Raw genomic sequence first — 14763 nt, 5'->3', positions numbered from 1 at the left:
CCTGGAGCCTCTCGGTGAGTAGGGTTCTGTGGCAGCAAGAGTTCACCGGTATGATTGCCAGCTTGAGATGCCAAGCCAGAGTCCCCTCTTTTTGCTTACGTAGCGCTTGGTGCAGCTGTCATGCAGCTGCATCGCACAGGAACTCGTGTGGGAGATAAAACCGAAGGGGCAAACCCAGGCTTGGATCAGGCTGTAAGAAGAGCTCCCCCTCTTACCTTGTTCTCTATTAATAAAGGATGTCTGAAACAGAGGGCTGCCATGAGGAAAGTGGCTCTGCTCTCCAAGTGCCCGGTTTCAAGAATGCTTTGAAGCAGTTCAAGATACTAGTGGAAAAAACTGTGACACAGCAGAGAAAGAAGAGATCAGGATTGCACATTGAAGGTGATGGTACGAGAGACTTTTTCTGATGGAATGGTGTAATGTTCATTTTGAGAGAGGTTGTCATAGAGATGAGAATATAAGAAAGACTTCAAATTAACATTCCAACCGTGGCTTCCTGATTGCGACAGGAAACAGGCAGGCTGTGCTGTGAGAGTGCTGTTCTCCTTCAAATAGGACCTTTTGTTACATTATAATGCTATGGTGATCACTCAAAAAATGTAATTGGTGGAGTTGCATATGTATAGTGGCACAGTGCAATGTATCTAGTGATCTTTGAAAGCATAAACAAAATGAATTATGTAAATCCTGCTGCTTATTTGTAAATAATCAGGGCAAAGTTTTGCTTTTCTCAATGCAAGTGGCTATTGTTGCATGAATGGCTAAACTTTATCCTAGGATGCCCTTCAGACTGACAACCCAGAATTGTGGTATGAAATAAAGGAAGAAATAAGAGGTGAGATTTTTCTCACCTATTCTTATACCTGTTTCTTATCATGTATTGCAAATCAAAAAAGAATTTTGAAAAGACTGAACATTAAGACTGATTTTTTTTTTCTCAAGATACTGTAGTGAATACAATGTGCCGAGCTGGAATTGGTATACTATTGCTATTGAAGGAGAAATAAAACAGGAGGTAGGGGGGTAAGGAAGGAAGCTGCACCTTGCCAGTTTTTAATTCTGTGGATAATGCTTTTCCCATACAGATGAGATAGACTATGATAAGTTCTGTAAAACCACACAGACGCTTTTTGGTCCAGAAGTCAAGGATTATAATGTTAAGGCTTTTTACAGGAAGATTAGCAACAATCTTGACACAAGGACAGAATGGTGTGAGGTAAGGATTTCTAAAAGTCTGTTAAATACAAACAACTAATTTGAATCTTTAAAGATGAGAGTATTAAGGTGTTGATAATGTGTTTTCATGAGCTCTATAGCATAATTAGGCACTGTCATGTTGTTATTTGTCATGACCACCATTAATTTCTTAACAAAGATAATTATTATTTGGAAAACAGATATGCCTTTGAAGCTAGTAAATTAGATTAAAAGTAGTGGTTTGGTTGATCTAGACAAAAGTTAAATTGAATACTTTGCTTAGAGTACCTTACTTGTTGCCTCATTACCCTAACCAAGAAGTGCCATTTAATTTTACCAAGTTGAGAAAGGAAGAGGCTCCATGTTTAGTCTGATAGCAAACAATACAGAAACTTGCATGTGCCCATTTGGTGACTAAATGCAAGTTTCTGGGGAAGAGATTGGAAGACAGGAGAGTAAAATCTATCTTTGGAATTCCTCTTGTGAAATTTGAGTGTTGATATCCATTCTGGTGTGAGTCTTGAGAACTAAAGGAGTTTGTATGGTAAAATTTAGCTCTTTCTAGCTTGTGTTATTCCACGACCTGTGGTATTGTAATTTTAGTTTAAGTATGTTCCTAAGCTCCTAGTGCTAAAACCTGGACTGTAAAGCTTACATAAGAGAAGATCAGTGTGTACTGTAAGGGGAAGTTGTAAATATGGAAATAATCCCTAGAAGCATTCCTAACCCATTTCACTAGACTGATGACTAGTTCTTTCAGGCCATCATTCAGTGAAATCCTGAGTATGGAAGACATTTGCTGAGCCCTGCCTTTCTCCCCCTTTTCACATGGGGAAAACAGATGGGCATTTTGCAAATGACATCATTGTCTCTACAAGCTTTTTCCTAAGAGATTCCCTGTACTGGATTTTCTGCTGACTATATCTGGCTAATTTCAGACTTGTAAATATATCATACTGTCCTGGTTCTGGACAGTTGACTTTTTTGTTCTCTCTTTGTTTAGATTTTTGGCTATTTCACAGGAAAAGGCAATCCCATTTCTTCCCAGGTGAAAGAAGAAAACATGGTTTTCCTTGTGTCTGAAAAACAGCAGATTACTCATACAGGTGACAGACTTCATCTTGTATGCAAACATTTTTTTAACACCATGTGTTGCACACGTTACTGAAAGCACAGTAAGAAAATCTCATGCCTGTCTTTCCTAATTATTTGTGTTTTGAAGTATATGCTTTTATACTGAACTCACTGCATCTGAACAGTCCATGCTGCCTTGCCCAGTTGTCCTTTTTCCTAAATTATTTTTGAAATTGTGATTTGGTCTGACTCAGTCTATTTATGCAGTTATTCTTTGCCTTTTTGTGCTTGTAAAATAATAAGGAACTACCACATCCAAAATGCATTAATGATATATAAAAACATAACATGATTATTAAAATCAAGAATAGGTTAATTGAAGATATAATGCATTAATGCCTTGGGGTTAGTAGAAATAGGCATTTAAGGAAGAGAAAGTGTTATGCTGTTATGGCACTCCTAAGATTTTCTGTGTCTTAAAGGCATCGTTTTGTCATTACCAGTTATCAAGAGACAAGATGTGGTAAAGGATATAGTGAGTGTCCCCCACCTGGATTTCACAGTAACATGCTCTCAGGAAGGAGTGCTGACTATTTTCAACAAACAAGTAGGTATCTGTCCAGCTGTGGGTGGGGGTGAGGCTGTGGAGCTGGGTGGTGGCAGGGGTGAGTCAGTGGTGAGGCTGTGGAGCTGGGCAGCAACAGTGAGGCTACAGTGAGTCACTGGGGAGGCTGGGGAGCTGGGTGGCAATGGGGAGGCTGCGGTGTTGAGAGGCAGTGGTCAGTCTATGGTGCAGCCGCAGAATTGGGCGGTGGTAAGGGTGAGGCTATGGTGAGGCTGCGCAGTTGAACAGTAATAGTGAGTGAGGGAATGGGGAGTCTGTGGTCTTGGGTGGCAACAGTGAGGCTGTGGAGTCATGTAGTGCATCTATTGAATTTGAATTTAAAGTCTTTTTTTTATCAGCAAATAGCTAATATCAGTCATACTATATTGTATTAATTTAGTCACTGTATAATCAGGATACCTTTCAAAATCATCTGTTTCACCAGTGACAGGCTTCCATCATATTCTATGTAAATCAGGAGATTTGTTAACCTTGGTTGCTGTGATTGAAATCCCATGTTTTCTTACCTATCTGCAGCTATTGGATATTGATAAGGCCATAAATAGTCATTTGTAGACCATTAGGTTTTATATTTGTGGGCTAAGCATTGCTTTCTGCAGCAAATGTCGCCCTAATATATGCTTCAACCTTTATGTTGCTCTACATTATTTTTCTTTATCTACTTTAGAAAATAAGAGTTACCCTTCTCTGGATCTCAGATGTGGATGCTGCCTTGATCAGTAAAGATGACCTGTAGGAGTAGGAAGCCTTAAGGAAAATTCTCAGTGCATAGTTTAGTTAATGCTACTGTAAATCAAGACAAATCTGATAAGTGTTTGTATATTAAACTCTTGCATAACAATAGTACCCTGGGCTGCATCAGAAGAAGCATGGCCAGCACGTTGAGAGGTGATTCTTCCCCTCTACTCTGCCCTACAAAGACCCAACCTGGAGTATGGTTTCTAACTCTGGAGCCCTCAGCACAAGGATATAGATTTCTTGAAGTGGGTCTATGAGGATGATGAGAGGGCTGGAGCACCTCTCCTACACAGACAGGCTGAGAGACTTGGGCTTCTCCAGGCTGAAGAAGTGAAGGCTCTGAAGGGAGACCTCATAGCAGCCTTCCAGTACCTGAAGGGGACCTACAGGAAAGCTGGGGAAGGGGTGTTTGAAATACTGTTTAAGGATCGGTTGAGGGGCAATGGTTTTAAAACAGATCAAGGTAGGTTTAGATTGGTGATGTGGCAGTGATGTGGCAGTGATGTGGCTTTTTGCTTTTTCAGATGAGAATTCTTGCAACCACCAGTGTTGAAGTAAGTTAATATTTCTCCTCCTGTTAAGTGATTTGAATTAAAAATTGGCAGGTACTAAAGTGAGTAATTAGAAACCAATAGAAAGTAGAGATGGCTAGCAATACATTCTTAACATCAGTTATTTTAATAATCTGTGTTATTCCACTGCTATTTCCAACCTTCAGACTTCTGCATAATTTGGCACAGGGTGCCATATGTCACACAGATTCAACTTATTCCTTTCAGTTACAGGAAAACATTAGGTAACTTGATTTCTCTCCTGTGATAGAAAGAAGCCTCAGATAAATGCTGGTTCTTCTACTAAATTGTTCTGTACCAGGTAGGACCTGAAGGACCAGGTTTTCCTGCTCATTCCTCCTTAATTGTTATCAGACATCTGACTTCTGTCTTCCAAGATCATCCTGTTAACTGAGTTGTTTCTCCCAACTAGATGAGAAATACTGGGCTAAGTCCCCTCTCAAGGCATCTCCTGATTGACTTGGAAAGATTTAATTACCAGGACAGCATATATGGGGAATAGAACTTTTAATGAGAGGGGGTCATTACATCTGTAAACTAGCACTAGTTGTGTGCTTGGATTACAATGGATCACCATTTATATGCACTTGGATCACTATTTAGTTGTTTCAAAGTAATACCTGGGTTGCATTTCTAGGCACATAAATGAAATAAACTTTTCGACATCAGTGTTTTAAATCTTTTTATCAGGGTTTGTTTTTAAAATTCAACTAAAACACAAAAAAACAAAGGGATGTCTATCCCTTTGATTTTATCTATAAGTGGTCAAGTGCAAAGATACTTTTTACTACTTGCTTTTGATTTTCCTTTTGCCTTTCTTCCACCTCATTACCTGTGATAGTCTGCAAAACTCTTGCAAGATGCAGCTCTGTTACTTTGACTGAATCATCACAAACCAGCACTACAAAATAGTTTAATTACAAATGCAAAACCAACTATTCCATACTACTTAGTCAATACTATCTGACACTATTGTAAGGACTCCAAAAAACCACAGATAATAAGGTCTTCTGTTAGAATTCCCAAGCAATCCATAAGACCCTTGTGGGATGGACATTTTCCATACGTTCATTGTAGAAAGCAGCACAAGAAAGCCTTGTAAATGTATTATTACCCATGGGCCTTCAGGAAGCAGAGATGCTATCTCCTGTGATAAAGTGTTGCCATAATTCTGTCAGGATTTTGGAGCCTTTACACTGAGAGCAAAATCAATATTTTGTACAGCAATGGAAATAAAAGTAAAGTATCAGCAGCTGCTTCCAGTCTTGTGCTTTTTGTTTAACTCACTCAGTGGATGTAAACTGTATGTTTGGCAACATTGGTCTGTCTGTTAGCTGATTACAAGTACTTCCAGGGGAACTGGCCCTTAGAAGTTATAGGGAGATATAGCTTATTTGAAGAACTGCCAAAAATGTGTTGATTAAGTCTATTAAAAGTTTTTTTGCCATTTTAACTTAAGAAAAGATGCCACAGTCAGTGTTATTTTACAGTTCTTCTGAATTATTAAAATAATGCATAGTTGTGCTGTTGCAGGCTTAATGATACATGAACTTAATACAGAAGATAAATATAAAAGCCTATGCAATAAAGTGTGAAATAAGATCGCTGAAATAAGGTATTTCCATTTCAATCCCACCTCATTTGAAAGGTCCACTACAATTTTTTTTGAAGAAAAATGTTTAAATGAGAAAATAATGTTTAAAAAACCCCCAAATAATTTCTGGCCAGTGTTGTAGTGAATTTGAGCTCCCAATCTTACACTTTCAAGAGAAATTATTCTACACTGATGTGTAGATTTTCATGTATTCTTTAAAGATGGTTTTGTACTTTATACAGGCAGTTGTGTTGCAAATATTTGTAAATATTTTATCTACTTATTGGGACAATTAACTATTTAAGACAAGGTAATACATTTACAGAGAAAATCCTTTAGCTACCTTTTTTATTTTCATTAGGATAGTGCTTGGATCAATGGATGCGATTTCCTACCTCATCTGAAATGTGTCGTGGCTGTAACTGAAAGCACAGTCGTTGTCTGGGACTACAAATCAACAGGGAGAGAGGTACTATATTGGATCAGGCAAATGTTAAAAAAGGAAGCCTGAGAAAATTAGTGTTTGTTTTCAATGCATGTTCACATTCCTTTTGTCTAATAGGATAGAGGTATGAACTTTTCTTTGTAGGATCTCTGTGAAACCATGGAATGCTAAAAAAAGAATACCCTTTCCACACCAAATGGGATTATTAGGCTCTCTTGAAAACTTGGAAGAAAGAGGAAAATTTTGGACACTTTTGCAAGCAAACCCCACCCCTCCATTTATTTTCTTAGTATATCTAATGCATATATGCACATATATAGCTAATGTGTGTGTGCATATGTATATCTGAGAATGTATCAAGGGACAAGTCCCTCTGGATGACATCTTGTCCCTCTGGTGTGTTGATTGCACCACTCAGCTTGGTGTCATCTGCAAACTTGCTGAGGGTGCACTTGATCCCACTGTATATGTCGTTGATAAAGATATTAAACAACACCTGTCCCAGTACGCATCCTTGAGGGACACCACTTGTCACTCCTCTCCATCTGGACACTGAGCCATCCATCAAGCCTTTGGATTTTTTTCTCAACACAAAAAGGCCTCTCCCCAAGCTCATAGAGATGAATAGAAGTCTTTCTGTCCATCCAATTGGACTTCATGGAGTCAGGCAGTGAAACCAATAAACTCTGTAATGCAGACAACCCAAAATCCCATTTCCAGGCTTTCTCAGTCTAGCAAAATACCACAATGGCTTACAGGTGCATTCCATCCCACTGTCTCCATTTCTGAAAATTCAAACACCTGTCAATAAAAGTACACTTGGTGCCCCCAGGTTGTATTACTAATTAAGACTGATATAATTTCTGTCTGTGTCTTATTGTGGCATTTTGTGGTTTGAATAATTCTTTAATTTGGCCATTTTCCATTGCCTTATAGATAGAATCTTGTTTTTTAATGGGAAAACATATGTAGTCTTAGAAAATATACTGTCCCATTTAGTGTGGAGAGCTCCTCCCTAAAATTTGTAATTAATATTTCCTCACTGAAATGGAAAAAAACCTACCTATGAAATAAAGCCTCACTGAAATTCTTATGGTTTTCATTTAACTTCACCTGGTGATGGCCTTCCATGACTCTCCAGTATCAGGAAACAGCTATTGCAGGGGGAGCTTGAAAAAACAATCTCAAGAATTGAATGCTGATGCAAGTATATAAGTTTAGTAAGTGCTCAGTCAACTTATTTATCTAAAAAACTATCTACCATATTTCACAGAGTAATTACTTTATCATCAAACCAATGGAGAATAGTCTGCTCTGTGTTTGCACGGTGACTTTGTCAGAAGACCTGGCTCAGGATAATATCCTAATGGGAGATGATAAGGGTTATGTTTATCTGCTTACTGTGACCAATGATGACTTCAGACTGAAACGATGTAAAGGCAAAAAAGAGTCACAACTTCAAGTCCTGGACTCCAAAACTTTTAACATGTAAGTTGTTTATTATCAGTATGGCAAATGTATTTGTTTTTTCTGGCCTAAATGGAGGGTTAGGTTTTGTGTGTAATATATCCCACCTAACAAAGAGAGTTTTTTCAAAGTGCAGTAAGTATTTCACACTGCAACAAGCATTTGGTTGTCATGTGAAGGAAATGTTAACATTTTCAGTAGGAGTTCTGACAGATGATTTTACAACAGAGATGCTGCAGGGTAAGATTTCAGGGAAGAATTCACAGTTGCTGTTACTCAGCTTGATGTGGGCACAGCTTTATTTGCCCAATTAGATGGAATCATAATCACTACTAGAGAAGTGCATGATTCAAGCCTAACTAACTCTGCTGGCTTTTGAGCAGGATGTTAAATGCTGGCATTCTTTTGTATAATCTCTCTGACAAGATCCCTATCCACCGATGGACATATTATCATAGTAATCTCGACAGTGGAATCAAGTGTACCCTCAGCAGGTTTGCTGATGACACCAAGCTGTGCGGTGCAGTCAACACACCCACAGGGAAGGGATGCCATCCAGAGAGATCTTGACAGACTTGAGAGTTGAGGCTGTGCAAATCTCATGAAGTTCAAGAAGGCCAAGTTCAAGGTCTTGCACATGGGTTGGGGCAGTGCCAAGCACAAATGCAGGTTGGACAGAATGGATTGAGGGTAACCCTGAGAAGGGTTTGGGGGTGTTGGTGGGTGAGAAGTTTGATATGCTCTGCAGTGTCTGCTTGTACCCCAGTAAGGATGAAACTTCCCAGCAGCTTGAGGGAGGTGATTCTTCTCCTCTGCTCTGGTGAGACCCCACATGGAGTACTGTGTCCAGCTCTGCACAACCCTCACCCCACCCTCCCACCCCCCCACCCCCCCCAACAAAAGAAGGACATGAAGTTATTGGAGCAAGTCCAGAGGAGGGCCATGAAGATGATCCTAGAGCTGGAGCACCTCTCCTATGAAGACAGGCTGAGAGAGTTGTGCTTGTTCAGCCTGGAGAAGAGAAGACTCTGGGGAGACCTGATTGTAGCCTTTAAGTACATTAAGGGAGCTTATAAGGAAGAGGGGTCAGAGATTTTACAAGTGGATGTAGTGACAGGATGAGGTAATGGCCTTAAGCTGGAGTCATGTAGATTTAAATTAGATAGAAGGAAGAAATTCTTCCCTGTGAGGGTGGTGAGCACTGGCACAGGCTGCCCCGAGAAGCTCTGGCTGCCCCCTGCCTGGCAGTTCTCAAGGCCAAGTTGGATGGGTCTTTGGGTAATGTGGTCAAGTGGTGGGTGTCCCTGCCCATGGCAGGGGGGATGGATCTAGGTGGTCTTTGAGGTCCCTTCAAACCCAAAGCAGTCAGTGACTCTAAGAATACCTCAATTTGTATTTCCAGTGTTAAACGCAAGCTACATGATGACTGGGTTGTGAAAGTTAAGTATATTTCTGACCTAAATTGTTTTGGATCCTGCTCTTCAGACAGCATTCACTCATTTGTTTTGGATAATGTAAAGCGACTGGAGGACAACTTGTAAGTATGTGACATCTGAAGAAGCACTCATTTTGCTGTACAACTCTGCATGAGATTGGTGCCTTGCAAGATTCTAGAAGTAATGGTAGTACAAACAAAAATACAAGTACTTAAATACTTGAACATGTTTTGATTTTTAGCTTTTGATGTAGGAGAGAACTGTCCATATATGTTCTCTCCTCACAATCCTTAAAAATAGTCTTTTCTGCTTCAACTTCTCAGCAGGCAAATTTCAGTTAGAAAATTGATTGCTTTGTTCCATGTATAGCATGTATCCATTCATTTAAAATCTATATCCACAAAATACATATTCAGCTAAGCTTCATTTACAGTTTCAGCTTCGTAAGTTCATTACATAAGCTTAAACCAAGAAAGTAATTTATTCTGAGGGCTGTGAAATGCATTGACTATGCAGAAGGAAAGGGATTGTGGCTTCCTTACATGTACTGTATCATGTGTATGGCCTGTCAGTGCTATAGCTTATTCCAAGCCTTACTAGTCCACGATTTTAGAATGGTTTATAACTGAGTTAACACATTTTACAAACACAATTTGATGTGAAAAGGATCTATAAATAACATATAGATAGAACTTTTCACAGAATCACAAGGTTGGAAGAGACCTTTGAAGATCATCAAGTCTAACCATTCCCATCCTAAGCTAAACCATATCCCTAAGTACCTCATCAACCCTTTTTTTGAAGACATCTAGGGATGGTGACTCAACCACATCCCTGGGCAGCATGTTCCAGGCCCTGACAACTCTTTCAGTAAAAATTTTTTCTAATATCCATCTCTTGAATAAAAAGGGTACCCTGTTCACATTTTATTGATGCTAGTATCTAAGTCACTGTTATAATCAGTTTGCTTTTAGCAAGGGGCTGTAAACATTATGCAAATAGCTATTCTATATGCTACAGAAAATTGGAATGACTGTATGTGTATTCTTCTAATGTTTCTTATCTGATCAACTGTTTTATTAATAATTTCAGACCTGTAAAGGAATTTTCTGTACCTAGAGGGGTCAATGCCTTCACTTACTGTAGAAGAGCAAAAGTCATTGTCACTGGGGGTAAGTATTGGAGTTTTTTCCAAGAGATTGTTCTGTTGTGAAATTTTTTCTCAGAGATCAAATGACTGATTTAATATCTTAAGAATTTAAATAATAGCTACTGTCTTAAATTATATGAAATAGAGGCCTTACTTTTAATTAATGAGTGTCTCACTGAAAAGATCTTGGCCCTGACAAGCATCTCTCCAGGGGTCAGTCTGGATTTGACTAAAGTATCATGTTATTTATATAATAAAATAGGACAAACAGCATGTTGAACTACTCTAAAGCACTTTTCCAAGTGACAGTGGCTACTGTCCTAGCTGGATTATACAAACTACTCCTTGCAGTATCAGCAGGGCTCCCATCCTTCCCTATAACTCTTTGGTCTTCCTTTCCTGCCTTAATCACAGTGGCCCAGCTTAATACATCTTTGCTGCTCTTCCTTCTCAACATGTTTCCCCAAAGCTTCACTCTTCATCCTTTCTCCCAAAACAGCCTGCAGAAATAGCACATCGACATCTACTTCTTCCCTGTTATTCAATGATTTTATGAGTCTTTCTGTTGCAGTGGTCATATTTTGTGCTGCAGAAATGTGACTGGAGTATGACAGCAGTTGTCTGTGTGTTTTGTCTGCCAGGGTGGTGCCCTGCGGTGACATCAATGCTGCCTTATCTCCAGGTCTTAACATGAGAGTCTGGCTAAAAACTTTGTTAAAAATTGTTTTGAACAATGTATCATGTGGGAATTCTTATGTCTATGTTTAATAACATTAAGAAAATAGATATGGCCAAGGCTCTTCTGTGCAGCCTTGATAATATGCAAGAGAGTAAAATAAATTGGAGGTGGGGAAAAAGACCTAGACATGGAAAATAATGCAATTCAGGTTGAACTGTAGCAGTTTGCTAGAGGGAAAACTGTGACAGATATCAAAATAAATATCAGGCAGTTCTATTGATTTTTCTAGTGACAAGATTGAAAGGGAAAGCAATAGGGCTATAGGCAAGTTATTAGTGATCATTCTGAAGTTCAGCCTTGGGTGAGATTTTATTTACATTGATTACCTTGCCACAAAAAGTCCTCTGCAGACATTGACTGACAACATGAAGTAGGGAGGCCCTATAAAATGTGGTTAGTATTTCCTGCAGGTAGAACTGGGGGATTTTACTGCAGTAATAAAACTAGGGTGAAGTACCTGAATAGGGCAAGGCGATTACATGGCAACTAGTAAAAGTTTGTTACATGTTGGAAATTCTTCTTATAGCAGGAGAAAAATCTGTATCACCTTCCTAAGGAAATAAGAATAGCTATGGTAGGCCAGACCAAAGGTTTGCCTAGCCCCCTATTCCCTCACTGACTGTGGCCAAGCAATAAACACCTATGGCAAAGAACAGGAATATGGAAATTATGCAGCAATACTTGCCCTAGGTACATGTGCTAATGAAATATCTCTTCTGTAGGTAGCAAAGCATTAATGCCTCTTAATCTGACACTAGTAAAACCTCATGTTGTACTAGAATTCGTTGTGTGGTTGATGTGAGCCATGTTTGAGAGATTAGATGAATATGGAAAAAAAGTTTGGGGAAAAGTATCCCAAGAGATGAAGAAGTGTATTCCTTGTATCATAGCAAAATAACAATTAACAAGGAATAACATCGCTATCCTTAAAAGCCATCAGGTGTACAATTCTTAAAGGAAAAAATAAGAGCAGTGATGTTCTGTAAGAGTCTTCTGAATACTGGCAGCTGCAGAAAGAAATATCCTCCTCAGTTTAAAAGGGAGTTTGACATTTTTGAAAAGGACTGATTGCATATTTGTCCGTGATGGTTGGAGAGCACACTTGGAATGCAGGACTTCCTATCCTGTCTAAACAGCTACATAATCAAAATATTTTAGGAGATGAGCTTTTATCATTTAATATCACTGCTTTTTTTAATTTGTCTTGACTGTCACTGCACAAAAATACACAAAGTATGGCAACATGATAAAAGTTTAATAATATTGTGTTCAAGGCGTCTGCAGTGATAATTGTGAAAAAAAGTACAGGAACTGTACTTCTAATAATCTTCTAATTTATGCTTGGGTCGTAACGTTTGCGTCGGGTTGATTTGGGTTGCTTGTTCCTGTCTTGCTTGTTCATTCACTGGCCTTCATCTTGATATTAAAAAGCATCCTCCTGCCACACCCTCATTCTCAGTGCTTAGTCCTGATGCTTCCCTTGAACACAAAAGGAAATTATTCCTGAGATGGATTACTAAGAGTCATAGAAGAGAGTGGGAATGCATGGCCAAAGATAATGACAGGGTGGGATCATCCTTCTCAGTTTCGCTGTGACATTTGTATCAGTCAGGGGCTACTGTGAAGCTGCACCCCAAATTAAGAATTCAGTGTTTGAGAGATCCATCTACTAAATTCTTCAAAAGTTAAGCTTTAGAGTTCAGTGCTTTATTAATAAAATACACTGCTCACATTGGCAAAGCAATCTGACTAGAGCACACTGTTTGCCTCTGTACCTTAAAAGCCATCTCTCTCCTTTGTCTGGCTGAGAAATGCACGTTGATGTTAGGGCTAATGAGAGAAACGGTTTCAAATGATCATAGGCTAGGCCTGTTGATTAGAAAGCCTGCAATTTTACCTGTAATACGCCCTAAAAATCAAAGACCAGAGCAGTTAATTCAAGGATCATAACACAGACATTTCTTGGTGACATGTGCAAGCATTTGTTAAAAACCCCTATGTTTATATGTTACATTCAGCAATTAAAAGGAAAAAAAAACCCCAAAAGCTACAGCCTTTGATTGCAGGCTAGCTTCTAAAGTACTCAGGGATAAATCTGCTAAGCATTTTACTAAGCCCCAGTGTATTGTTACTTAGCCAGGCTTATAACACAAATGGTACGTAAAATACCACTAAGAACTTAGTGTTAAAAATAATATTTCAACACCCCTGCTCTTCCATATTTTACTTGTATGTGAATATGGTTGTGAGTTTGCCAGTCCTGGGACACAACCTAATTTTGTTTTCCATATATTTGACATTTGTAATAACGAGTAAGAAGGATACAAGCAAACCTGGTACAGAGTTGACCTTTCATGCTGAAAGCTAGACAACTTAAATAAAAGCTTGATGGCAGCCTAAAATATGATGCCTATAGCAATTTAGAAAAACTTTCCTGTGTAGAATTTTGCACTGATATTATATTGAATGGTAAAGTGATAGGATTTTCCTCTTATTCTCTATCCATTTCAAGTCTAACTATGTTTTAATCATCACCTCAGGGAACAGCGACAGTTAAAATCAAATTGTGTATGTATATAAAAGCTGGAGACAATGAGTTTTAAATCATATGATACATCAACTTCTATTTATTTCTTCAAATCCAGCTATTGTTCTCCTGTGAGCAATAAAGTAGAAGAAAAAAGAAAAGCTATTACTGATTTCTAAATCCAGCAGTAGCATCTTAACACTGATAAAAGGAAGCCCTCTGTGCTTGCTCAGTATCCTTTGTGTATTCCTGGAACAAGTGAAGTAGCTGGTGTGTTTTGTCTGATTTTTCTATTTACTGGCACTATACATAGGTATTGACACTTTCAGGACTCCCAGGAATCCTTGTTATAGAAACCGTATTCCAGGTCTACACTAATCCTAGCTCTCACAAGCATAAGGATAAGACTCTTCTATGATGCAGTCTATATTTAAGAATATATGAAGACAGATAAGGCAGCACACACACACACAAAAAAAGAGATATTGGTCAATATGATGAACCTGTGAATTCATGTTGATTAAACAGATGTCTAGCAGTTCTGAAGAGGTTTTGCAGACGTTGTTAGCCCAAGATTGTTTCAAAGGCAGGCTTGAAGGAATGGCAAGTTATTTTAAAGAATAAGGGGTCCTGTGTGTGAACAGTAACGTAGAGAGAAACCAGGAGTTATATTTTCTAGTTTATCATTGGATGCCAAGATATGCTTAGCTTTCATTTTCCATTCAAATATACTATTGTTCTCAAGGGGGTTTCAACACCACTGGAAAGGAGACATCCCAGCAGACCTGTAATACCACACAAATTGTAAAGCTGTGAGAGTGAGTGAGACAGTCTGACAAAGGACCACATGTTCAAAGAATGCTTTGGAATCCATAACATCTAGCTAGAATAGAGCTGTTGTCATAAAAAAAAACCCTTTAAAAAAACCCCAAATGTTATCACATGCTTTCATAATTATTTGTCTTTGAATGGAGAACACTGAGCTGAGCCTGTTACAATTCAAATCACATCTATAGTCTCTTTAAGCTACTTCCTGCCGTGCTTAAATAGTTTTGCTTGAAAGAGCTGCTGAGAATAAACTGGTTCCCATTGAAGTTCCTGCTGGTCAGCTACTTAGCCACGTCTCCCCTTTCCTGTGCAGGCTCTGTCTGTACACTGTGCACGTACCGCTCTTCGCAGGGTTGCCTTCTCAGTTACAC

The 14763-nt window shown here is 38.8% G+C and overlaps 1 protein-coding gene across 1 annotated transcript in view; it reads left to right on the top strand.

The window, feature by feature from the left end:
• Positions 1-236: 236 nt before the first annotated feature.
• The window catches only part of WDR64 (WD repeat domain 64), a gene marked incomplete at both ends in the record, with an annotated part of 51538 nt that continues 37011 nt past the window's right edge, over positions 237-14763 (top strand). Inside the window, 9 exons of the mRNA XM_084261079.1 lie at positions 237-387; positions 1086-1216; positions 2201-2303; positions 2775-2878; positions 4159-4188; positions 6162-6269; positions 7519-7733; positions 9115-9249; positions 10241-10320. Of these exons, the coding sequence (XP_084117205.1) occupies positions 237-387; positions 1086-1216; positions 2201-2303; positions 2775-2878; positions 4159-4188; positions 6162-6269; positions 7519-7733; positions 9115-9249; positions 10241-10320 (1057 nt within the window). The remainder of the gene's footprint in view (positions 388-1085; positions 1217-2200; positions 2304-2774; positions 2879-4158; positions 4189-6161; positions 6270-7518; positions 7734-9114; positions 9250-10240; positions 10321-14763) is intronic.

Source organism: Gallinula chloropus (genome assembly GCF_964237585.1).
Source record: "Gallinula chloropus genome assembly, chromosome: 3".
Lineage (NCBI taxonomy): Eukaryota > Metazoa > Chordata > Aves > Gruiformes > Rallidae > Gallinula > Gallinula chloropus.
Note: the sequence above shows the minus strand (reverse complement) of the source record. Positions and strands in the feature narration are given on the sequence as shown.